This window comes from Dendrobates tinctorius, unplaced genomic scaffold, assembly GCF_039654945.1.
Source record: "Dendrobates tinctorius isolate UK_male_01 unplaced genomic scaffold, ASM3965494v1 ptg000057l, whole genome shotgun sequence".
Classification (NCBI taxonomy): domain Eukaryota; kingdom Metazoa; phylum Chordata; class Amphibia; order Anura; family Dendrobatidae; genus Dendrobates; species Dendrobates tinctorius.
The window spans coordinates 8,693,863-8,719,809 of record NW_027361725.1 but is presented as its reverse complement, the minus strand read 5'-3'; the positions used below and the strand labels follow the sequence as shown (position 1 = coordinate 8,719,809).

At 49.0% G+C, this 25,947-nt stretch overlaps 1 protein-coding gene across 5 annotated transcripts in view; it reads left to right on the top strand.

The window, feature by feature from the left end:
* The window catches only part of LOC141091942 (kelch domain-containing protein 1-like), a 77,091-nt gene that overhangs the window by 27,053 nt on the left and 24,091 nt on the right, over nt 1-25,947 (top strand). For 4 of the 5 annotated variants that reach the window (XM_073577744.1, XM_073577745.1, XM_073577743.1 and 1 more), the window contains exons 13-14: nt 1,124-1,280; nt 20,931-21,013. In XM_073577744.1, coding sequence (XP_073433845.1) covers nt 1,124-1,280; nt 20,931-21,013 — 240 coding nt within the window. Of the gene's footprint in view, nt 1-1,123; nt 1,281-12,162; nt 12,444-20,930; nt 21,014-25,947 lie in introns of those variants that run through there. The other variant, XM_073577746.1, reaches the window with a different exon arrangement.

Genomic DNA, 25,947 nt, shown 5'->3' with positions numbered 1-25,947 from the left:
GCCCATTTCTCGTCGGGCGCTTCCTGCTGGGCTTCCTGTGGCGCCAACGAGCGACGCGTGGACGCGGGCGGCAGGACGTCAGGATCACCGCGTCTGACAGGTAAGTAGCGACCCCCGACTGCTGCTATGTCGCTGGTGAGATTTGCCTGTGTGGCAGCTCACTAACAACCACTTAGCGATGCACCAGCGATCCATATCGTTGTCGGGATCGCTGGTGCATCGCTAAGTGTAACGGTACCGTTAGGGTCCCGTTACACATAGCGACGCACCAACGATCCCGACAACAATATGACGAGTCAGGATCGCTGGTGTGTCGCTACATGATCGCTGTTGAGCTGTCAAACAGGCAGACTCACTAGAGATCAGGACCAGCGAGAACGCGGGTAACTAAGCGCGTGCGTCGCTTAGTTACCCGCTGTGTACCCTGGATACCAGCGTGCTCGCGCTAGGAGCTGGTATCCAAGGTAAACAGTGGGTAACTATGCGCGCGTCGCGTAGTTACCCGCTGTTTACCTTGGATACCAGCTCCCAGCGCGAGCACGCTGTTATCCAGGGTACACAGCGGGTAACTAAGCGACGCACGCTCTTAGTTACCCGCTGTTTACCTTGGATACCAGCTCCCAGCGTCTGCTTACAGCGCTGGGAGCTCGCTGATCGATGGTCTCCCGCTGCCACACGCAGCGATGTGTGCTGGCCTGCGGGAGACGAACGATCAGAAAAAGGCCCAGGACATTCCTGCACGATCAGCGATACCCGGCGGGGGTGGCCGGTCGCTGATAGGTGTCACACACAGCGAGATCGCTGCTGAGGTCGCTGTTACATCACAAAACTTGTGACTAAACGGCGATCTCGCTTATGTGACGGGGGCTTAAGTTGTCTGTTAATAAAAGCCCCGACCTGCGCTGGGTAACTGCCATTAACCACTGATGGCCTTACCTACCATGGAGGGGAATGTGCTGCATCTTCACTAAATGGATATGTACCCTAGGGTTGGAGAGATACCAGAGAAAAATATTTCATAATTTCCCCATTGACAACCTCAGATGAACTCACTCGAGTCCGGTTCTAAATACTGGATTGGTGCAGAATCGTATTGATCCTGGATTTTTCTTTTTATTATTAGGTTGTGTCTGGACAGTATTGGGAAGAATGCTTACCAATTTAGAAACCAGTTATCCTGTTTACCCCAAAAGCTTCTTCAGCAGGTCAGGAAGAGGATCACGTTCTGGGCAGCATCTCGTTTCCGCCAAAGCAGAAGGGATGGTCATGAAATTAAAAACGTGAGCTGATGGTGACATCTCGTACTGACGCTGACTGTATGCAATGGTCTTTAATTATTACGGGAAGCAAGACGCTGGGTACATGATTGCTGGGCTGTTTTCTTTAGATAACTGAAGAGACATTTGTTTCTTGCCCTAACGAATAGGATGGGGGGTGCAATACCTGCTGGGAAGTATTCATGATCGGTAGTCATGTGCAGAAGCAATGTGTGACAACCACTTTAACTGATCAGATTGTTTAGAAGTTTACAAGCTAGTTATTTGCAATCCTTTTTAAAGGTGAAACTCCCCAATCCATCTTGGTCTGTGTTCACATGTCCAGTAATGATCCATTAGAAATATATGACATTAGTGAATCCGTTGCCCATTGATTTCAATGTTTAAAAAAGCGGATCTGGTAGCGATTAGTTAGTGAATAACGGACTAAAGCGTCTGCACAACTTTTTCCCTAATGTATTTCTGCTGAATCCATTCTAAAGGTTCATTACTGGACAGGTGAACATAGGCGTACTCCAGGAGTTCTGTCTGGTCTCCCACGCAAGCAAGCTCAGGTATATCTCTGATTCATTAAAAAAAGCTTTTACCACTTGCTGATCTTGTGGAGAAAGCCTGGGCGCCCTGCATCCCCTCCCCCCACTCATAGGAAAAGCTGCGGGAGTCCTGCGCCCCACCCTACTCATAAGGAATGCCTAGGTATCCTGTATAACCCTCCCCAATCTCATGGGGAAAGCCTGGCAGTCCTGCATCCCTCCCCTACTCATAAGAGAAGCCTGGGAGTCCTTTAAGCCCCCACCCAATCACATTGGGAAAGCCTGGGAGTCCTGCACCCCCCCACACCCCCCACTACTCATAGGGAAAGCCTGTGAGTCCTGAATTCAGATTGACATCTCCTCTTATAAGACTCGGTTCTGGAAAATCTGTCAATCATTCTGCGCCCCAGAAGTCACAAAGGAAATCCAAACCTGCTGGGTTTCAGCGCAACGACTGCCTCCAACATTAGGTGCAACATTCCTCCTTGAGGCGCCACGGAGCCGTCGTCACAGGTGCCACAAACCACCCGATTTATCGTCCACCCACTCACAATATCCTGCTGTCACTGATTTTTGTGGGTCTGTACTTTTCTATACATTAAGTTTTCAATGTTTTGTTTATAGTAATGAACAGATAAAAGGGTTCACTCTGCTGTGTAAAGGGTGGTCTCAGAAATGGCAACCAAATGTGTTATAAAAACAATGGGGGTCCTGTGGCGGAACCACAATGGTCTCCATAATAAGCAGGTGTTGCCCCCTGGTGGTGGGAGTTACAAAGCAGTACATTGGTGGCCCACCTCTGCAATGCTGTAACTTATAGTGGAAGCCCTGGTGTTACTGCTGATGCATTTCCACCCCAGAATAATGCGGTTTTCTGTCAATGTTATTTTTGTTGTACAATAATTAATAAAAATGACTAAACTTTGAAGAGCTGCCATGTGTGAATTCCCCTCTCCTGGGATCGGTGCTGTGTGGGGGCTGACACACCTGTGATGCCAACCACAACATCAGTATTCCTCTCCCACCACCTGCCGTCCTATACGAAATGCATTCCTATAAAGTAAAGCCCCGCGCACCGGAGAGACCCTGAGAGTCGGAAGTTTATTTTTCCAATATTAGAAGATAGTCCCGAGACCCAAGCAGCCGACAGCTCAGATCTATGCAAAGCGCTTCCTGTGGGCAGCAGTCTACCTGCACCATAAGGATATGTTCACATTTGGCCATCTTGTTGCACTTTTTTATCACAAGATTTTCTACTGTAAGGAAACACATTGTTTTTGCGGCAGTGTAAAAGCTTAAGATTGTATCACGATTTTGGAAAATCACAACAACAAATGTCACTTGAATGCATAGTGTGAACGTGTACTTACTGTTCTCCATACAGTAACTGGTAACGATACCTATGATAAAGGCCTCGGCACTCGCACTGTATTGCAGATTGTCAGGCAAGTGGCTGTGTGTCCGCTGCTGGGGTCAGTACAAGTATGGCCCCTCTACCCTTAGGCCTCCTCACTGTATGTACTCCTCCCAGGCACATTGCACCTTTATTCCTACACCCGTCCATGCTACGTTTTCTCCTCTCTGTAAGGCAGGGGACACAGACATGAGTGAGGACATCCGATTCATTTTTTTTGGTCATGTGCACAGCCCCATGGGAACACGTGTGATCCGGCACAAGTATTGATGGCAGTTGTCCAATATATGCAGAGCTAATCCTCCCCTTTACCTGGATAACATGCACTTTCCTCTGGGCTCAGACGGTCGCACTATGGGTATGTTTTAGGCTGTGTGCACATGTTGTGGGGTTTTTTTGCGTTTTCGCGGCATCTTTCCGCTGCGGAATCGCCGCGAAACTGCAAAAGAAAACACATACCATGCAGTCCTATGGGATTCTGCATTGCTGTGCTAGTGCTGCGGATTTTTCTGCTGCGGAATCGCATAGTGGAAAAATCCGCAGCATGCCCATTTTTTGCGGAATCGCGGGGGAATCTGCACCTATAGGAATGCTTAAATGCAAAAACCTCAGTGACATTATAGCTATGTCAAAGAATAGGGTTTAAGGCTATAAATAGCCACCCTAAATCAGGAAAAACACCTGAAACACCCACTCCAATAGGTATGCATGCAAAGAGAAAAATGGAGTAACTAGGTGAATATAGTAAAAATACGTCTTTATTAATTAACATATATATTGTTCAATACAAAAATACAGAGATTAAAATGACACCACAAGATGAAAGAACAGAATAGCCCGGAAAGAGCACCCAGCCACAGGATATCAGGTAATATAGCAATATATATAGAGAATAGCCACATCTATATAAATAACCAATGTCTGCTAATTCCCCATCCCCCCAAAAGGGGGTCACTGCGCCACATTGTCAATCAATTGTAACCACCTAATGTGCACAGATAAATTTAGCGTGGCCAGTTAAGAAAATATCTTACCCGATATACATGGAGGCTGAGTGAGCCCAGGACCAGGTAGGGAAGGCACCCGACGCGCGTTTCGCGTGACTACAAGCACGCTTTCTCAAGGGCAGTATACCGGGAAGTGCGCACAGGACCTTCTTAAGCCCATGTGACCTATAGGAATGCATTGATCCGCTTACTTTCCGCATGTGGCTATGCCCACCATGCGCAAAGTGAGCAGATCATGTGCGGATGGTACCCAGGGCCTGGTGGAGTGGAGACTCTCCTCCAGGCCCTGGGTACCATAATCCTGTAAAAAATAGAATAAAAAAAAAAAAAATCAAGATATAATCACCCTCCGGCGGCCCCCGAAGTCCTTCCCGCCTCTCACCACACTCCCGGCATCTTCCGGTCCCAGTAATGCTTTGCGCGAATGACCGCTGAAGACTGCGCTCTCACGAGCGTGACGTCATCTCAGGTCCTTCGCGCAAAGCATTACTGGGACCGGAAGATGTCGGGAGTGCCGCAGAAGGTGATTTGAAGGTGAGAAGAACAATATTTTTTTATTTTTTTTATTATTTTAACATCCTATCTATCACATTTCCAAGTGATGCTAATCGCTTGGAATGCGCAAGTGAAAAACACTTGCAAAACGCTTGTTTTTCATGGGAAAAACGCATGCGAATTCGCATGCGTTTTACCCGCGGCGGGAGTGCGGAAATTTCGGCATGTGTGCACATAGCCTTAGAGTCTTTGGGGGTGTATATTTAGTAGGTGACATTTATGAAATGCCTTTTGCTTATGGCTTGTGACAAACTTATCAGAGAGCCACATAATGGGTGATCCGTCTTGGTCCTTTGCACAACGGTTGTCCACTACTACTTATAACAAAAAATTTTAAAAAATACAAATATTTGGGAAAAAAAATACACTCTTTGAATCCAGCACATAAGTGTTACTACATCACCCCCAGTATTTTGGCTGCTATGCACTGACCACCAGCGGCTCTCATAAACCTACGGAGATTGTCACCCGCCTCAGTTTACTGCGGGAGGTGCAGGTATTGCATCTTGTAATAGAGTTTAACCCCTACTGTCAGTACAATGTAAGTGTCCTATATCTGAGGTCTGTGCCAGCTGTGTTCTACCACCAGCATCTGCCTATAAAAGCAGCGACCTGAGTGAGCTCCGATCACTGCTTCTTAACCATCTGTGACTGCAGGGGGGCACCTAGAGCACTGATGTGTAAATGTGGCCACCTGGTTCCTTCTGAAGGCTTTACACGAGAACGTTATTTTGACCATATGCGACAATACTGAACTATTTTAGAATTCAGTACAAATGATCACAAGTTCAAGCCCCCTAGCAAAGTATGCTTTTTTTGCAGCAAATTTCTTACTGCCAAGAAAACAGGTTATGCTGTAGGAAAAAACGCAATGTGTGAACATAGCCTATACTTCTGACATAGTCGCGTTTCAGCAGGTCATTTTTATGTAATAACAGCGGCTGGCTCTGGACCTCTTACGTAGCAGTAAGAGCGGCTTCCGCCGGGGGGCTCTGGACCTCTTACGTAGCAGTAAGGCTAAGTGCACACGTTGCAGAAAATTTCTGCTCAAAAACCTGAATCCCTTCCCAGAAACCGCACCTATTTTTCCGCGTCGGTTTTTGTGCGGTTATGATGCGTTTTTTTCCGCAGCGGTTTCTAAACGCATGGAAGAAGCCAAAACCGCGGAAAAATCCGCAAAATTAATGTGCATGCTGCGTTTTTTACCGCAATGCGTTTTTTTTCGCGGTAAAAAACGCATCAATGTGTACAAAAAGTGCAAAATGCATAGAAATGACTGTGCAGCTTATTTTTAGCGGTTTTATAGTGAAAACCGCGGTAAAAACCGCTAAAAAAAAGCTGTGTGTGAAAACAGCCTAACAGCGCCTTACTGTAGCAGTAACAGCGGCTGCCGCCGGGGGGCTCTAGACCCCTTACTGTAGCAGTAACAGCGGCTGCCGCCGGGGGGCTCTGGACCCCTTACTGTAGCAGTAACAGCGGCTGCCGCCAGGGGGCTCTGGAACTCTTACGTAGCAGTAACAGCGGCTGCCGCCGGGGGGGCTCTGGACCTCTTACTGTAGCAGTAACAGCGGCTGCCGCCGGGGGGCTCTGGACCCCTTACTGTAGCAGTAACAGCGGCTGCCGCCGGGGGGCTCTGGACCTCTTAGGCTACTTTCACATATCAGTTTTTGTGCATCAGGCGCGATGCGGTGAAAAGTGTAAAAACCGGATCTGGCGCCTGTTGCCACCGGATCCGTTTTTTTCCCCATAGAGTTTCATTATCGCCGCATTGCGCCGGATGCCTATGCGGCGTATCCGGTTTTTGCCGGATCCGGCAAAAACAGCCTGTCCGGCGTCTGGGAAAAAACGTTACATGTAACGTTTTTTGTCTGCGGTAAAAAAACGGATGACGCCTGATCCGGCGACATGCGTTTTTTTTTTATAATGGTAGCCTATGGCCTCCGGATCCGGCGGCATTCGGTTTTTGCCTGATTCCACGCCGGATCCGGTTTTTGCGCTGAGCATGCTCCAAAAAGTATCAAATTTGGGGAAAAACACCTGCCAATCTCCACCCACCCTATAGGAAAGGTAGAGGGCATTCATCACCCTGAATGCAGAGGAGAAAGACCTACTGGAGCCACACAGCCACAGTTCTCCAACTCTGTCCAGCAAAAAATCAAAAGTTTCCACTTTCATCTTTATAGATGTAAATACTTATGTCCCCCCCAAAAATTGAGAAAAGTATTCAAGGTGTGATACCTTTATTGGCTAACCAGAGAAATTATATTTGCAAGCAAGAGCAACCAGAGCAATATCATTTCTCTGGTTAGCCAATAAAGGTATCACACCTTGAATACTTTTCTCAATTTTTTGGGGGGACATACCGTAAGTATTTACATCTATTTTTCTGGCTAACACGGTACCACAATTTTATTTTGTATTGTACACTTTCATCTTTGAATAATGAAAAAACTTCTCTGGATTTCCTCGCAACGACAGATATAATGTTGCAAACACTCCCAGTGTCAGCCTCTGTGCAGTTATAGGGTGAATCCAGAAACGACGTCGGCGCAGACGCATGATACGCTGCCTTTGTCGCTCCTTCGCCATGACAATTGCTGCCAAAGAATTGGCCTCAAAAGTGAAATCAATGTAAGCCTGAGCGATGTTCCCAATAATGGCTTCCATCTTGCTCCAAAACAACAGCCTCTCAACAGGGTGTATACCAAGGTATATATAGGATTTCCTGTAAATACCAGTAGCCAATGGTGGTTTTTGGGCGTTTTTTAAAAACCGGATCTGGAAAAAACAGCAAAAAAAACGGACAAAACAGATGAAAAAACTGATGCACCGGTTCCGTTTTTTTGCCGGATCCGGCAAAACCCGGAACCGGTGCATCAGTTTTTCACATTTTATGCCGGATCCGGCAATGCGGCATGGCGCCGCATCGCGCCTGATGCCAATGGCGGATCTTAATAGGGGCGGATGGGGCGGTCGCCCCGGGCCCAAGGTTTTTTGGGGGCCCAGGGCAGTGGCGTATCCAGGGGGGGGGGCAGGCAGCGCCGCAGCAGGGGGGCGCAGTCGAGCCGCCCGGCCGCCTAATGCAGCGGTCCGCAGTGTGCCAGTATCTCCCTCCCTCCCCCCCCCCCGGCGGCTGTGTTCTGCCGCTACCAGTCCTGAGAGTCGGCGGTTCTCTGTGTCAGCTGTCAAGCTGACAGCCGACGCAGAAAAGGAGGCCGCGCCGACTCCCAGGCAGCAATTGTACTTGGCGTCTATAGACGCCAGTACAATTGAAGCTCTGACCGCCGGGTCAGAGCGACGTCAGCAGCGTGATCAGGTCATGTGATCACGCTGCTGACGTCACTCCCGGCGCCCAGAGCGAATGCTGGTGGTAAGTGTGCTCCTCTGTGGAGCTGAAGAACCACCGAAGATGGGGATGGGGGTTAATGAGTGGAGTGGGGGGTTAATGTGGGGGTGGGGGTTAATGAGTGGAGATGGGGGTTAATGAGTGGAGAGGGGGGTTAATGAGTGGAGAGGGGGGTTAATGAGTGGAGATGGGGGTTAATGAGTGGGGGTGGGGGTTAATGAGTGGAGATGGGGGTTAATGAGTGGAGATGGGGGTTAATGAGTGGAGAGGGGGGTTAATGAGTGGAGAGGGGGGTTAATGAGTGGAGAGGGGGGTTAATGAGTGGAGAGGGGGGTTAATGTGGGGGTTAATGAGTGGGGGTGGGGGTTAATGAGTGGAGAGGGGGGTTAATGAGTGGAGAGGGGGGTTAATGAGTGGAGAGGGGGGTTAATGTGGGGGTTAATGAGTGGAGATGGGGGTTAATGAGTGGAGATGGGGGTTAATGAGTGGAGATGGGGGTTAATGAGTGGAGATGGGGGTTAATGAGTGGAGAGGGGGGTTAATGAGTGGAGAGGGGGGTTAATGTGGGGGTGGGGGTTAATGAGTGGAGATGGGGGTTAATGAGTGGAGAGGGGGGTTAATGTGGGGGTGGGGGTTAATGAGTGGAGAGGGGGGTTAATGAGGAGATGGGGTTAATGAGTGGAGATGGGGGTTAATGAGTGGAGATGGGGGTTAATGAGTGGAGATGGGGGTTAATGAGTGGAGATGGGGGTTAATGAGTGGAGATGGGGGTTAATGTGCGGGGGTTAATGAGTGGAGATGGGGATTAATGTGCGGGGGTTAATGAGTGGAGATGGGATTAATGTGGGGATGGGGGTTAATGTGTGGAGGGGATTTGGAGTGGGGGTACATAATGTGTGGGGGGATTTGGAGTGGGGGTACATAATGTGTGGGGGGATTTGGAGTGGGGGTATTTGGGAGTAGGGACGAGGGGTTATTGAGTGGGGATGGGGGGTACTTAATGTGTGTGGGGGATTGGGGATGGGGGGGATTTGGAGTGGGGATGGTATTTAATGTATGTGGGGAGATTTGAGGACACAAAATGAAGAGTATGTATGAGGGCATGTATGAGGAAACAGTATGGGGGATGGGTGCAGACAGTAAGGGGTGCGAACGGGTGAATGCATGTGGACACAGTATGGGGAGTCGGGGATATGTGTGAGCAGACAGTATAGAGAGTGAGGGGGTAAATATATGAGGAGACAGTATGAGGAGGGAGGGGAATAGTGTGAGGAGACAGTATATTGCAGATATTTGTATTTAGGGGCATTATAATGACACTTCTATCTTTAAGGGGATTGTGTGGAGATGTGCTGCAGAAGACCGGAGAAGATGGAAGTCTGCAGAGACGAGATGTGGATGAGCAAACTCATCATGGGGTCTGGACAAGAAGAAGAAAAGGAGAACGACTCCAGAGATGACGTCATCTATAAGGTACCTGGATGTAAATATTATTTGTGATATTGACTAATTCTCATGTTTTTTATTTATGTCAGGAGCATTACAGGGGTTGTCCAGGTCTGTGCTGAGTCTGCAGACATTCTATGTGACTGCAGACTTCTGAATTCTCACAGTGCTCACTGAATGCTGTCAGGATTCTCTCGTGCTGGTAATTTACATACATGCGGTCACATGCTGACTAGACATGTGTGGCCTCACTCAATGAAAGTGAACGGAGCCAGGCCGGGCACGTCTAGTTGGAATGTGGCCAGAAGTATACAAATCACATACTTGTGTTGACATGACTGTATATCGGCAAGGGAGAATCCTAAATGTGTGCAGTGCATTCGTTGTGAGAATTCAGAAGCTGCAATGTCAGGATTCAGCTCTGCAGGTTCCAGTACTCATCACATGGACACCTCACTCATATGCGATTTTCATAGTTATGGTCCTGTGACAACGAGCTTCTCTTCCTGCTTTCAGTTTTTTACTGAACATTGAGAGCATTAGGGAGAGCAGCTCGTGGGTACATGACTAACTGTGCAAGTCGCATATGTACTTGGGGGGGGGGGGGGGGGCGCCGAACCAAATTCTTGCCCCGGGTGCCAGAAAGCCTAGATACGCCTCTGGCCCAGCGGCAGGGGCCCAGGGGCAGGGGCGGGCTGGGCCGGGTGGCAGAGAGGCAAATGCCCCCGGGACCGCTCCCCCAGCACCTGTACAGGGCCGGCCGTGCCGTGCTGTGACGCCGCCGGCAGCAGACAGCCGCCCGCGTCACATTCTATGAGGGGCCGGGAGCTGTGCACGGCCGTCACCTTGACGGCTGCTCAGCTCCGGCTGTACTTCCGGGTCAGATGTCGGGCGTGCGCGATGACGTCATCGTGCACGCGCCGACATGTCCCGGAGGATGCTGAAAGCAGAGGCGCTGCTGGGGAGCGAGCCGGCTGTGAGGTAAGTATGGGGAACTTTTTTTATTTTTTTTTATTTATAAAATGAATTAAATGGGGGAGGGGGTGAGTGGGGGCTGTACACAATGAAGGGGGGGTGACTGGGGCCTGTATATGATGAAGGGGGGGGTGACTGGGGCCTGTATATGATGAAGGGGGGTGACTGGGGCCTGTATATGATGAAGGGGGGGTGACTGGGGGCTGTATATGATGAAGGGGGGGTGACTGGGGCCTGTATATGATGAAGGGGGGTGACTGGGGGCTGTATATGATGAAAGGGGGGTGACTGGGGCCTGTATATGATGAAGGGGGGGTGACTGGGGGCTGTATATGATGAAGGGGGGGTGACTGGGGCCTGTATATGATGAAGGGGGGTGACTGGGGCCTGTATATGATGAAGGGGGGGTGACTGGGGCCTGTATATGATGAAGGGGGGGTGACTGGGGCCTGTATATGATGAAGGAGGGGTGACTGGGGCCTGTATATGATGAAGGGGGGGGTGACTGGGGCTTGTATATGATGAAGGGGGGGTGACTGGGGGCTGTATATGATGAAGGGGGGGTGACTGGGGCCTGTATATGATGAAGGGGGGGTGACTGGGGCCTGTATATGATGAAGGGGGGGTGACTGGGGGCTGTATATGATGAAGGGGGGGTGACTGGGGTTGTACAGGATGAAGGGGGGATGAGTGGGGGCTTCACATGATGAAGGGGGGTGAGTGGGGCTGCACATGAAGGGGGGTGAGTGGGGCTGCACATGAATTGGGGGTAAGGGGGACTGCACATGATGTGGGGGTAAAATTAACTGCACATGATGATGGGGTAGTGGGGCTGCACATGAAGTTGGGGGGGAAGGGGACTGCACATGATAAAATGGAAGGGGGGATAAGGGGCTGCAAATGATGAAGCGGCACTGCAGATGAAGTGAGTGGGTGATAGGGGACTGCAATGGATGAAGTAAGGGGACTCCAAATTAAAGTGGGGACATTAAAGTGGATCCCCTATGGCCAGGATCACGTTGGGCGATTTTGTGCGTATTGGCCGTAGGCCTACAGCTTATGTGCAACGTCTTTTTAGGCCATGTCCACACGTGGTGGAATGGTGGCGGGTTTTCCGTATGGACCCGCAGCAAACCAAGTGCTGCGGTCCGTACGGCTGTCAATTCCCGCACAGGGACCGCAGCGCTCAGGTGGGAAGGGGGGTACAGGGGCCCAGGTTTTATGAACCTCCCCGGGCCCATAGTCCACTTAATCCGCCACTGCCTGATGCACAAAAACTGATATGTGAAAGTAGCCTTACGTAGCAGTAACAGCGGCTGCCGCCGGGTGGCTCTAGACCTCTTACGTAGCAGTAACAGCGTCTGCCGCCGGGTGGCTCTGGACCTCTTACGTAGCAGTAACAGCGTCTGCCGCCAGGGGGCTCTGGATCTCTTACGTAGCAGTAACAGCGTCTGCCGCCAGGGGGCTCTGGATCTCTTACGTAGCAGTAACAGCGTCTGCCGCCAGGGGGCTCTGGAACCCTTACGTAGCAGTAACAGCGTCTGCCGCCAGGAGGGCTATGGACCTCTTACATAGCAGTAACAGCTACAGCCGCCAGGGAGCTCCAAGCTTTTTTACTTTGCCCTTGTTAAAGATGGCGCCCTGAGTGATGTTATTTACATGAGACTCCTACGTATAACGTCCGCGACTTGAATCTCACTGTGACGAGTTTTGGGCATGGCGGACGGCAATGAAGATGCCCCTGCTGAAGTAGCGGAAGAGATCGGCGAGGATGATGAGGACGAGATGGAGGAGGCGGGAGCCGGCGTGGATAGCAGTTTGCCCGCAGAGCGGAGCGGGCACGTGGCTGTCACCGATGGAATCCGAATGTTTGTGTGGGGAGGATACAAGGTGACAGCTGCAGGGGCCGTGTTGCTGACTACAGGCAAAAGCTGAGGCTGTTGTCCATAGCGACCAATCAGATTCCTGCCCTCATTTTTTTGAAGGAAAGTTGAAGACTTAAGAAGCGATCTGATTGGTTGCCATGGGCTACTGATTATATATATATATATATATATATATATATATATATATATATATATATATATACAGGAGGCCTGTAGTGTGGCTGCCAGCAATGTCCCCGCGGTGCCAGACGTGGCAGCTCCGCTTATATTCGGGGCTGGCCTATTAATCACAGTAAGGGTATCATTACTGCTGTGTGCGGACGCTGGAAGTGACGGACTCATTCTAATTGATTAAGGTTGATTTTGGGGGGATTCAATTGAGCTCATGAAAATGGCAGCCAGGAAAGGGTTACAGAAGGAAGCAATGACCGTCCATGTTCCTTTCCCCATACCTGTCCCGCTCCTACTGTCTCGTATCCTAGGCCGAATTTCAGGAAATGTGCGGGAATTTTCCCATCTTCATAGATTACTGTAGACACAAGCGCTTCTAACATTTCCTGCTTCTTAATTTGCAGCCGCCCCTGAGACCTGCTGCTCCTCCAGGGTGGGCTCCACTATATTGACCCTTTAATGACCAAGGGGAATTATTCTAAGGTGCCGCCTTGTTGTTGGCCAGCAGAGCTCCCCGTATACTGTCCTAGTGTTGTCTCCTTATGGCAGCTCTGTAGAAGTTTGTGTTGCTGGAGCGGCACAGTCCAGACGTTGGTTATAATGCTTTACTATGATAGCTGAGGACCTCCCAAGGCTCACATGGTGGTCCGCATGACCTGAGGTCCTATTACATATTATACAGCAGCATGTAAGAAATTATGATTAGCCAAGGAGGAGTGTGAAGGATGGCACCAGAGAGATCATGCAAACTCCCTCCGCTGCCACCACTTGGGAAGAATCTGTACCTCGCCACCCTGCCTGACGTCACTATTACGTTGGAGGGATCACGTGGTACAATCTGGTCACTTGCACCATCGAGATGTTCTTCCATACACCCCCCCCCGGGGACATGTAAGGTCAGCTTGGAACAGTTTAACACCCCCCCATCCACATGGGCCCAGGGAGGCATGGGGAGTGAGGGAGGGTGGACCATGCAGCCGCTGAGAGGCCCCTTTCTCTAGCACCAGTGCTGCCAGCCCAGTAGGACTGCTACTAGTTCCTCATTAAGCCTGGTCAGTTAGCTGAATTATATCAGGCCAGAAACCAGTCCCAGTAGCATGGAAGTTGAGCGGAGAAATGGACATGTGGATTGAGATAAAAGAACAGCCCAAGGTTAAATAATATATTTACTAGTCTTAAGGGCACACTAGACAAAACACTGTATACACAAGGGTTATCTATACGTATAGAATGGTTAGGTATGCACATACCAAGGGCGGCATGGTGGCTCAGTGGTTAGCACTGCAGCCTTGCAGCGCTGGGGTCCTGGATTCAAATCCCACCAAGGACAACATCTGCAAGGAGTTTGTATGTTCTCCCCGTGTTTGCGTGGATTTCCTCCGGGTACTCCGGTTTCCTCCCACATTCTAAAGACATACTGATAGGGAATTTAGATTGTGAGCCCCGTCGGGGACAGTGATGACAATGTGTGCAAACTGTAAAGCGCTGCGGAATATGTTAGCGCTATGTAGAAATAAAGATTATTATTATTATACCATAATGGTAGGGCAAAGTATGGAGAATATAAGAGTTAGTTACCAGTCAGATGAAAGGTCTGGCTTGCGGGAGAGGGGCTGCGACATGGGAAGCTGGTTGTCCCCTCTGTTCCTTGACTTCTCCCCATATGATATGTCGGCAAAACCTTTCCAGACAAAAAGAAATAGGCCATGCTTTACACGAGCATTTAACCTCTGAGTCACTCCCATCCTGACCCTGGGCTGAACCTAAATTTCCTCCCCTTGCAACTAGCAGCGAAAAACTTAAAAACGTAAGATGGGTGATAACTCCTTAATTTGCGGTTTGGGCACCATCGGATATGGCCGGGCCCCCACTATGTGTTGAGACCAACCACAGCTTTGCTACCTGGCACCTTCTAGCCATTCTACGTAAAGACCCTGGAAGTTGTTCGTTTAGTTTCAGAGATCTCGAAAATATATCCGGTGTGTGACTAGGATGTACAATAAGTCCATATTCTGCTTATGAAATCCTAGCTGTCTGAACAAAGCAGTTACACCACATGGTTTGAATACTAGCCAAGCTGGGGTGTATGATTTTGTTTTTTTTTTTTCTTTGAAGCTGAGAAGTGGGCCACCTGCAGAGCCAGGTGTCCTGTTACAGCTACACGTGTTTTCAGGAGGATTGTAAGCTGCCATTAAATCCCCATCCTTCACAAGGAGTATTCAGTTTGCGTAGTATACAGGTATACGTAGGTATATGTTAGGACCTCAGTATTTCTTCAGGGATGTGAATAAGGAGTGTAATCTCTAGAAGAGCCTATAAAAGGCTTCATATTCTCATTTTCTCCTACGCCTCATTGGGGGACACAGAGACAGTGGGTGTTATGCTGCTGCCACTAGGAGGACACTAAGCAATCAGAAAGAAAAAGTTAACTCCTCCCCTGCAGTATACACCCCGCAGCTGGATGAGACATCTCCAGTTCTTGCTTAGTGTCTGTAGGAGGCATTTGGGTCAGGTTTCAGACCCCACCGTTTTTATTTGAATTTTGAATTTTTCTGTAAATTTTTATTTTTTAATTAACAGAGTGAGGGGGGCGACGGTTCCTTTCTACGGCCCGCTCTCTCCCAAACCAACAACAGGCAAGCTCGTGGAGTAACCCTTCACGTACCTTTCCTGCAACATTTTTGGGGCTGATTCCTCTACCTTTGGCGATGATGCTTGATGGAAGTTCCCGTCCGGGGCAGGTGCACGTAACATAGAAGACTGGGACAGCGCTTACATAGGCCCTGAATCAGCCCCATAGCTCTCCATCCCCCTATTATAGGGATGGTCGATTGAGCGTGGCCCCTTTAAGAACTTCTCCAGCTCTGCTTCATCCTGGAGGATGAGAGCCTGCATAGAGGACCGGACAGCGCTGAACGCAGGAGTGGAGGTATGGGGTTGGGTCCTGTCCCCCGGGAGTAGCGCTGATGTAGTCAGCGGCGGTGCACCCAGGAGTTCTCAGTGGGCCTCACCGTCGCTCCCCCCGTCGGCGCTACCGTTGGTAGCGTGAAAAATTTAGTCCCCGGCTTCCTGGCCTGCTAGGCTGCAATTTAAATGGCGCCACCCACCGGCGCCTACCTCGGGTAGGCTCAAAATAAAGGCCCCGGTTTTTCCAGCCTAATAGGCCGCAATTTGAATAGCGCCGCCTACGCTATTGGCGCCGCCCCCCCTCGCTTTGGCGCCTCTCAGCCTGTACGAGACGCGCGCTCCTAATCTCGGGGGCCACAAGTTGTGAGGCGAGTAGTCGGATACCGGGTGCCACCGCCATTCCTCCCGGGGGACACAAGATAGGACCGGGTAAGCTGCATCTACCGCAGATCAAAGCGCAACCCCCCCCCCGTTCCCTGCAGCAGACTGCCGTTAACCCTTTCAGGAGCGCTATGTCTCAATCTAGCGAAGCGGGTTGCTAAACAGCACACTGCGTTTTTTACCGTGTGTACCTCTTGCAAGGCTGGCTTACCTAGTGCACTGACTATGACCCGGCCTGCACCCAATCACCCCCTGCCGACGGGTCTCCTGCGCCTAGTACCCCTGAGTGGGCTGCGTCCCAGTCACGATCGGTAGAGTCTCTGACCCAGGCTATATTCTCCCTTCGGGAGGGCTCTTTAAACCAGAAGGCATCCTTACCCCCCGAGGAAAGCTCTGGCGTTGAAAGGGAACCGTCCGCCAGCAGGGGCCGTTCTCGTTCAAGGGATGGTCGGGGCTCTAGAAAGCGGACCCATGACACTTCCTCTAGCCCTGTTCGCGCTTCTGCATCTGCGGCTCCTATCTCTCGCTCTCCCTCTCCTGGAGTTCCCAGCGATCACGACTCTGATTTTGATTCTGACACGTCTGCCCTTCAGAATCCTCCATCTGATCAAGAGTCACTTGATTCTCTTATAGAATCAGTTAACAAGATCCTGAAGTTGGATGAGGATAATGTTCCCGCTCTAACACATCCTATTTCTCTTAAGAAAACCAAGCGTGTTCGTAGGTTATTTACCAGCCATCCGGACTTTAAGGAAGTGGTTCAGCAACATAGAGATCTTCCGCATAAGTGATTCACAGGGCACAAGTCTACTCAGGCTAAATACCCCTTTGACCCAGACCTAATGAAAGATTGGTTACAGTCCCCTTCGGTGGACCCGCCTGTATCGCGCCTGGCTTCAAAGACACTTCTGTCTGTGTCCGAGGGGTCCTCGATCAAAAACCCCTCCGATCGTCAGATTGACTACCTTGCCCGTTCAGTTTTTGAAGCTTCAGGAGCAGCGCTTTTTCTATCTTTCGCGGCAATTTGAGTCACAAAAGCAATGGCCGCTTGGGCAGAGGTCTTGATTACCTCCTTCCAGGACACCAATCTTCCTCCGGAAGCAACCGCGGTCGCCAGGCAGATAATTCACGCAGCGGACTTCGTAGTGGACGCCTCTTTTGACGCTGCCAATTGCACTGCTCAAACTGCCGCTAATGCGGTCTCCATTAGAAGAGCCCTATGGCTCCGTGACTGGCGGGCAGATGCCGCATCCAAAAGATCCTTGACTTCTCTCCCATTTCAAACAGGTCGCCTTTTTGGAGAGAAACTAGATCAACTCATTTCTGATGCTACCGGGGGGAAGAGTAAATTTCTGCCTCAACAAAAGGCTGCTCGGCCGTTTCGCAACCAACAGCTGGCGCGCTTTCGTTCCTTTCGCAACAACTCCGGTTGGTCCTCCTCTTCCAGATCAGGTCTATCTTCGCGTGGGGACAGAGGCTCCCAGGTCTCGTACAGACCTAACCGTCCTTGGAAACCCATACCTAGGGCTTCTGGTTCCAAAGGAGCCAGGTCTCAGAGATCTACCCAATGACTTGTTGCGGTATCCGGCGGACGCCGACAAAGTAGGCGGCCGTCTACTTTCCTTCAGCCACATCTGGCTCGCGGTCGTCCACGACAATTGGGTCAGGGAGCTAGTGTCCTCCGGATACAAGATAGCATTTTCCTTTCCTCTCCGCCCAAGGGAAAGACAAGAGCCTTCCTTCGGGCTGTTCAAGCTCTTAAGGGACGGCGTCATCATTCCGGTCCCTCATCTCGAGAGGTTCAGAGGATTTTATTCAAACCTTTTTGTGGTTCCAAAGAAAGACGGCTCGATGCGTCCCATTCTGGATCTCAAACTGTTAAATCAGTTTGTCACGGTTCGGCGATTCCGAATGGAATCTCTCCTGTCAGTGGTCGCTTCCATGGAGAAAGGAGAGTTCCTAGCATCCATCGACATCAAGGACGCTTACCTTCACATCCCGATCTGCCCATCTCACCAGCAGTTCCTGCGCTTTGCAATTCACGAGCAACACTTCCAGTTCATGGCCTTGCCCTTCGGACTCGCCACTGCCCCCAGGGTCTTTACCAAGGTCATGGCGGCTGTCATGGCCATTCTCCACTCTCGGGGAGTAGTAGTGTTACCGTATCTCGATGACCTGCTCATCAAGGGTCCGTCCCTTTCAGCCTGCGAAGAATCTGTGGAGATAACAGTAAATACACTTTCACACCAGGGGTGGAAGATAAACTTCAAAAAGTCTTCCCCCGAAACCGGCTCAGCAAATCTCCTTTTTAGGAATGATCTTGGACACTTCCCGCGGGTTGGTCATTCTCCCTCCAGAAAAGACGCAAGCTTTACAACAGGCAGTGCAAACTCTTTCCTGTCCAGCTTCTCACTCCATTCGATTCAGCATGAGAGTTCTTGGAAAAATGGTAGCTGCCATGGAAGCAGTTCCATCTGTGTCCCTTACAACACCAGTTGCTGTCAGCTTGGGACAAGAACCTGTTCTCCCTGGACCGTCAGATCCTTCTGTCCCTGCGGGTCAGGCAAGCCCTCAAGTGGTGGACTCTGAAGTCCTCCCTGAATCAAGGAAGGTCTTTTCTCCCAGTAAGATGGTTGATAGTAACCACCGACGCAAGTCTTCTCGGCTGGGGTGCGGTCTTTCGTCACCACACGGCACAGGGTCGTTGGTCAACCCAAGAATCACGTCTCCCCATCAACATCTTAGAGATTTGAGCGATCAGATTGGCTCTACGGGTTTTCCACCATCTCCTCGCAGGTCACCCAATCAGGATCCAATCAGACAACGCCACGGCTGTAGCGTATATCAACTGCCAGGGAGGTACCCGGAGCAAGATGGCCATGCACGAAGTGAGTCACATCCTCCATTTGGCCGAGACCAACCATTCCTCCATCTCAGCAATTCACATCCCCGGCGTGGAAAATTGGGTGGCAGATTTTCTCAGTCGCCAAGGCATTGCCTCAGGAGAGTGGTCTCTTCATCCAGAAGTCTTTCACCAGATCTGTCTTCGCTGGGGGACTCCGGATGTGGACCTCATGGCCTCCAGGCTAAACAACGTGTCTCGGTGCATTGCACGATCCATGCGCCATCGGAGCGGACGCCATGGCACCGGTTCCGACTTCCGTACATCTTTCCTCCTCTTCCCTTCCGAGGGTTGTCAAGAAGATCAGAGCAGAGGGAGTGCCTGTGATCCTAGTCGCGCCAGATTGGCCGAGCATGGTATGCGGAACTAATACAGCTAGTCGACGACGTTCCCTGGCGACTTCCAGATCGGTCGGATCTGCTTTCTCAGGGCCCGATTTACCACCAGAACTCCAGGGCCCTGTCTTTGACGGCATGGCTGTTGAATTCTGGATTTTAGCACAGGCTGGATTCTCTCCCGACGTCATCTCCACCATGATTAGTGCTAGGAAGCCCGTATCCAGACGTATCTATCACCGCACCTGGAAGATATTCTTTTCATGGTGCAAGGATCATGGTCGTTCCCCTCTGGTATTCTCCATTCCGAGAATATTGGCGTTTCTTCAATCCGGACTAAGATCAGGTCTCGCGCTTAGCTCGCTCAAGGGCCTTGTCATTGCTTTTCCAACAAAGAATTGCCAACAAACCTCAGGTCAGGACGTTTATTCAAGGAGTCTCCCATGTAGCGCCTCCTTATAGGAATCCATTAGAACCATGGGACCTTAACCTGGTTCTCGGGGCCTTACAAGAGGATCCTTTTGAACCGCTGCAGGACGTGTCATTGACCATCCTCTCTTGGAAAGTGGTCTTTCTAGTAGCCATCACGTCAATCAGACGAGTTTTGGAATTGGCAGCTCTGTCCTGCCGTTCTCCGTTCCTGAATTTTCATCAGGACAAGGTGGTTCTCAGAACGTCCCCGTCCTTCATGCCCAAGGTCGTTTCCTCTTTCCATCTCAACAAGGAAATTGTTTTGCCTTCCTTTTGTCCGGCACCAGTCCATCGCATTGAGAAGGCCCTCCACACCCTGGATGTGGTTAGGGCGCTGAGACGGTACATCTCGCGGACGACTCCCTTCCGCAGGTCAGATGCCCTGTTCATACTTCCTCAGGGGCATAGGAAATGCCTAGCCGCGTCCAAAGCAACGCTAGCCTGGTGGATTCGCTCTGCAATTCAGGAATCCTACCGTGTCAGAAACGCGCCCGTCCCTGCGGGGATTAAGGCGCACTCTACCCGGTCAGTGGGCCATTCGGTACCAGGCCACGGCAGAACAGGTCTGCAAGGCTGCAACTTGGTCCAGTCTGCATACGTTTTCAAAACATTACCAAATTCATTCTCAGGCCTCTGCAGATGCAGCTCTCGGCAGACGCAGCTCTCGGCAGACGCATCCTGCAAGCGGCAGTACCTCAGTCTTAACTCAGAGTTACATGGGGTATTAGCAGATGTATGCTCCCCACCCAGGGACTGCTTTAGGACGTCCGACTGTCTGTGTCCCCCAATGAGGCGTAGGAGAAATAGGGATTTTTGTGTACCATAAAATCCTTTTCTCCGAGCCTTTCATTGGGGGACACAGCACCCGCCCTGTTTAGCCTACTGGCTCATTTGTAGCATTCTTAGGTTTTGACATAGTTCGTTACTGTTGACTGTTTAAGCTCCTCCTGCTTTTTTCACTGAACTGGAGATGTCTCATCCAGCTGCAGGGTGTATACTGCAGGGGAGGAGTTAACTTTTTCTTTCTGATTGCTTAGTGTCCTCCTAGTGGCAGCAGCATAACACCCACTGTCTCTGTGTCCCCCAATGAATGGCTCGAAGAAAAGGATTTTACGGTGAGTACACAAAAATCCCTGTTTAATAAACCCAATGTGTAAAGTGAATAAATTCTGCAGGGTTCCTCTGATCTGAGCCCTGTGTCATTTGCTGGTGTGTTGATGTAAATGTCCCAACAGATTACGACCTGATTCAGAAATCCAGGTTTCTGTAAAGTATGTATACTTTTATTCTGTATCCATAATTCATTCACATTTATTTGTCACAGAATGCTCCTGTTCGAGGATTTTATGATTTCTACTTGCCACGGGATGAAATCTGGATTTACGACATGGTAAATGGAGTAACCTGGTGAGTGTAAATCAGGGCCATGAATTAAATTGGTATTGCCAGTTGTAGTCTCTTAATTGCTTATTTTGTGACTTGAATTCTATCAGTCCGATGATTCATAAGCTGGTCATACACTTTATGTAGCTGACGACCATTTTTCCTGACTCCCCCATATAGGAGCGCTTGGCTCTATGGGACAGTCTCTATCGGACTCCTCTGGCATCAGCTTTTCGTCCTGTTGAGGAAAAGCGTTGGGTGTTAACCCCTTCACCCCCAAGGGTGGTTTGCACGTTCATGACCGGGCCAATTTTTACAATTCTGACCACTGTACCTTTATGAGGTCATAACTCTGGAACGCTTCCATGGATCCTGGTGATTCTGACATTGTTTTCTCGTGACATATTGTACTTCATGTTAGTGGTAAAATTTCATTCAAATAACTTGCGTTTATTTGTGAGAAAAACGGAAATTTGGCGAAAATTTTGAAAATTTCGCAATTTTCCAACTTTGAATTTTTATGCCCTTAAATCACAGAGATACAGCACACAAAAAACTTGATAACTAACATTTCCCACATGTTTAGTTTACATCAGCACAATTTTGGAACCAAAATTTTTTTGTTAGGAAGTTATAAGGGTTAAAAGTTGACCAGCGATTTCTCATTTTTACAACACCATTTTATTTTTAGGACCACATCACATTTGAGGTCACTTTGAGGGGCCTATGATAGAAAATACCCAAAAGTAACACCATTCTAAAAACTGCACCCCTTAAGGTGCTCAAAACCACATTCAAGAAGTTTAATAACCCTTTAGGTGCGTCACAGGAATTTTTTTGAATATTTAAAAAAAAAATGAACATCTAACTTTTTTTCAGAAAAAAAATACTTCAGGTTCAATTTTTTTTTATTTTACCAAGGGTAACAGGAGAAATTGGACTGCAAAAGTTATTGTGCAATTTGTCCTGAGTACGCTGATACCTGATATGTGGGGGGGAACGACTGTTTCGGCGCATGGCAGAGCTCAGAATGGAAGGAGCGCCGTTTGACTTTTTCAATGCAAAATTGGCTGGAATTCAGATCGGACACCATGTCACATTTGGAGAGTCCCTGATGTACCTAAACAGTGGAAACCCCCTACAAGTGACCCCATTTTGGAAACTAGACCCCCAAGGAACTTATCTAGATATGTGGTGAGAACTTTGAACCCACAAGGGCTTTACAGAAGTTTATAACATAAAGCCGTACAATTAAAAAATCATATTTTTTCCACGAAAATGATCTTTTCGCCCTCAATTCTTATTTTTCCAAGGGTAACAGGACCCTAAAAGTTATTGTGCAATTTGTCCTGAGTACGCTGATACCCCAAATGTGGGGGTAAACCACTATTTGGGCGCATGGCAGAGCTCGGAAGGGAAGCAGCGCCATTTGACGTTTTTGGCTGGTATTGAGATCGGACACCATGTCGCGATTGGAAAACCCCTGATGTACCTAAACAGTGGAAACCCCCCACAAATGACACCATTTTGTAAACTAGACCCCCCAAGGAACTTATCTAGATGTGTGGTGAGCACTTTGAACCCCCCCAGTGCTTCACAGAAGTTTATAACGCCCGGGCGTGAAAATAAAAAATTCTTATTTTTTCCACAAACATGATCTTTTAGTCACCATTTTTTTTTTTAATTTTCCCAAGGGTACCAGGAGAAATTGGACCCCAAAAGTTGTTGTCCAATTTGTCCTGAGTATGCTGATACCCCATATGTGGGAGAAAACTACTGTATGGGCACACGTCGGGGCTCGGAAGGGAAGTAGTGTCGTTTTGGAATGCAGACTTTGATGGAATGGTCTGCGGGTGTCATGTTGCCTTTGGAGAGCCCCTAATGTACCTAAACAGTGGAAACCCCCCACAAATGACCCCATTTTGAAAACTAGACCTCCTAAGGAACTTATCTAGATGTGAGGTGTGCACTTTGAACCCCCAAAGGCTTCACAGAAGTTTATAATGCCAGGGCATGAAAATAAAAAAATCGTATTTTTTCCACAAACATGATCAATTAGTCCCCAATTTTTTTATTTTCCCAAGGGTAACAGGAGAAATTGGACCCCAAAAGTTGTTGTCCAATTTGTCATGAGTACGCTGACGCCCCATATGTGGGAGAAAACTACTGTATGGACACACGTCGGGGCTCGGAAGGGAAGCAGTGACATTTTGGAATGCAGACTTTGATGGAATGGTCTGCGGGTGTCATGTGCGTTTGGAGAGCCCCTGATGTACCTAAGCTATTGAAACTCCCCACAAGTGACCCCATTTTTGACACTAGGCCCCCCACGGAACTTATCTAGATGTGTGGTGAGCACTTTGAACCCCCAAGTGCTTCACAGAAGTTTATAACGCTCGGGCGTGAAAATAAAAAAATCATTTTTTTCCACAAAAATGATATTTTTGCCCCCAATTTTTTATTTTCCTAAGGGTAACAGGAGAAATTGGACCCCAAAAATTGTTTTGCAATTTGACCTGAGTAGGCTGATACCCTACATGTGGGGGTAAAACACTGTTTGGGCGGATGGCAGAGCTTGGAAGGGAAGGAGCACCATTTGACTTTTTCAACTCAGAATTGGCTGGAATTGAGATCAGACGCCATGTTGCATTTGGAGAGCACCTGATGTGCCCAAACAGTGGAAACCCCCAATTGTAACTCCAACCCGAACCCCAACACACCCCTAACCCTAGCCCTAACCCTAATGGAAAAATGGAAATAAATACTTTTTTTTATTTTATTATTTTTCCCTAACTAAGGGGGTGATAACGGGGGGTTTGATTTACTATTTATGGCGGTTTTTATGTTTGGCGGCTGTCACGCTATAAGACGCTTTTTATTGTAAAAATAGTTTTTGCATCACCACATATTGAGAGCTCTAATTTTTCCGTATTTTGACCCACCGAGTCATGTGAGGTCTTATTTTTTGCGGGACGAGTTGACGTTTTTATTGGTACCATTTTCAGGCACGTGACATATTTTGATCGCTTTTTATTCCGATTTTTGGGACGCAGAATGAACAAAAACCAGCGTTTCATGAATTTCTTTTGAGGGGGTGCGTTTACACAGTTCCGCGTGCGATAAAATTGATAAAGCGGTTTTATTCTTCGGGTCAGTACGCTTAGAGATACCTTATTTAGGTCGTTTTTTTTATGTTTTGTCGGTTTTATGCAATGAAAACTATTTTATATAAAAAATAATTATTTTTGCATCGCTTTATTCTGCGAGCTATAACTTTTTTATTTTTTTGCGGATGATGCTGTGTGGCGGCTCGTTTTTTGCGGGACAAGATGACGTTTTCAGCGGTACCATGGATATTTATATGCGTCTTTTTGATCGCGCGTTATTACACTTTTTGTTTGGCGGTATGATAACAAATCATTTTTTGCTTCGTTTTTTATTTTTATTTTTTAAGGGGTTCGCTAAAGGGGTTAACTAATGGGACAGTTTTATAGGGTGGGTCGTTACGGACGCGGCGATACCTAATGTGTACTTTTATTGTTTTTTTTTGTTTTTTTATTTCTAAAAAATGGATTTATTTGGGGGAATATATATATATTTTTTTTTTTTTTCTAATTTATTTGGCGAATTTTTTTTTTTTTTTTTTTTTTTTTTACTTTATTAAATAGTCCCAGGTGGGACATCACTGTCCTGTGACAGATCGCTGATCTGTCACATCACAGATCACTGTGACAGATCAGCAATCTGTCACAGGCACTGCAGAAGGCTTCCTCATGCCTGCGCTTTGCAGGCACTGAGGAAGCCAGCTTCCTGCAGGCCCCCGAAGGCCCCCGTCGCCATCTTGGATTCGGGGGCCTGCAGGAAAGGAGCCCCCGGCAGCAGCGCTGCACATTGCGCTGCCGTGGGGGGCTCAGGGAAGCAAGGAGGGAGCCCCCTCCCTGCCGATGCTTCCCTTTAACCCCGGTACACCGCGATCATGTTTGATCGCGGTGTGCAAGGGGTTAACGTGTCGGGGGCGGTCCGTGACCGCCCCTGACACATTGTGCCGGGTGTCAGCTGTGATAATCAGCTGACACCCGGCCGCGATCAGCGGCGCTCACCACGTGGGCGCTGCTGATCGCGGTAGACGTACTATCCCGTCCATGGGCATAGGGTCCCGGGTCCCATGGACGGGATAGTACGTCTCATGTCAGGAAGGGGTTAATGTTTAACAGAGCGGATCATTTTCTCCTCCAACCTCATCTGTTCCGAAAGGGTTTGGACAACTTTTTTCAAATGGGTATGGGGGCCTTAATTCTCTAACTCAATCCCTACAGTAGCTGCGATACATAGTGCAGGAAGTCAGCATGCTCCGTACACAGTGTCATGGCCGTTCTCCAGGGCTGCAGCTTAACACCTCACCGCTCCATAATGTACTATTATGGAGAGGGGTCGGGCATATGGAGCGGGCTCAGCAACTGAGGGTGGGTGTTGAACATCTTGCTCCAATCGCTGCTGTTTAACCGTTTAGATGCCACAAACAGTCTCTGATGGCGGCGATTGAGTGGTCCTTTCCTGGTTTTGCGCCCATCAGCTCCCCACCAAGGGGTTGTTGAAGGGTGCCGATGGATTACCATAGCAGATGGGTACTTCAGAAGCTGAGCCACAGAAGACCGTGATTTTCAATATTTCGCATACAATCTACATTCAGGCTCAGGGGAAATATTAATAAAAAACATAAGTCCCAAATCGTTGTGTTTTCACCCAAAAACAAGCACATCTCTATCTCCAACCTGTAGCTCGGGCGCGGCGTGGCTCGCGGTCCCATGAAGTGTGGCTCGTGACTGTCTGCCAGCTTGGTGCATTAGGTCCAGGTCTAGCAAACAGGTATGAAGAGCACATCTCAAAATGGTGAATTTTGTGAGTAGCCTGCACAGAAGAGCAGATCTGGATGCACATATACTGGTCTTAGGGGTTTA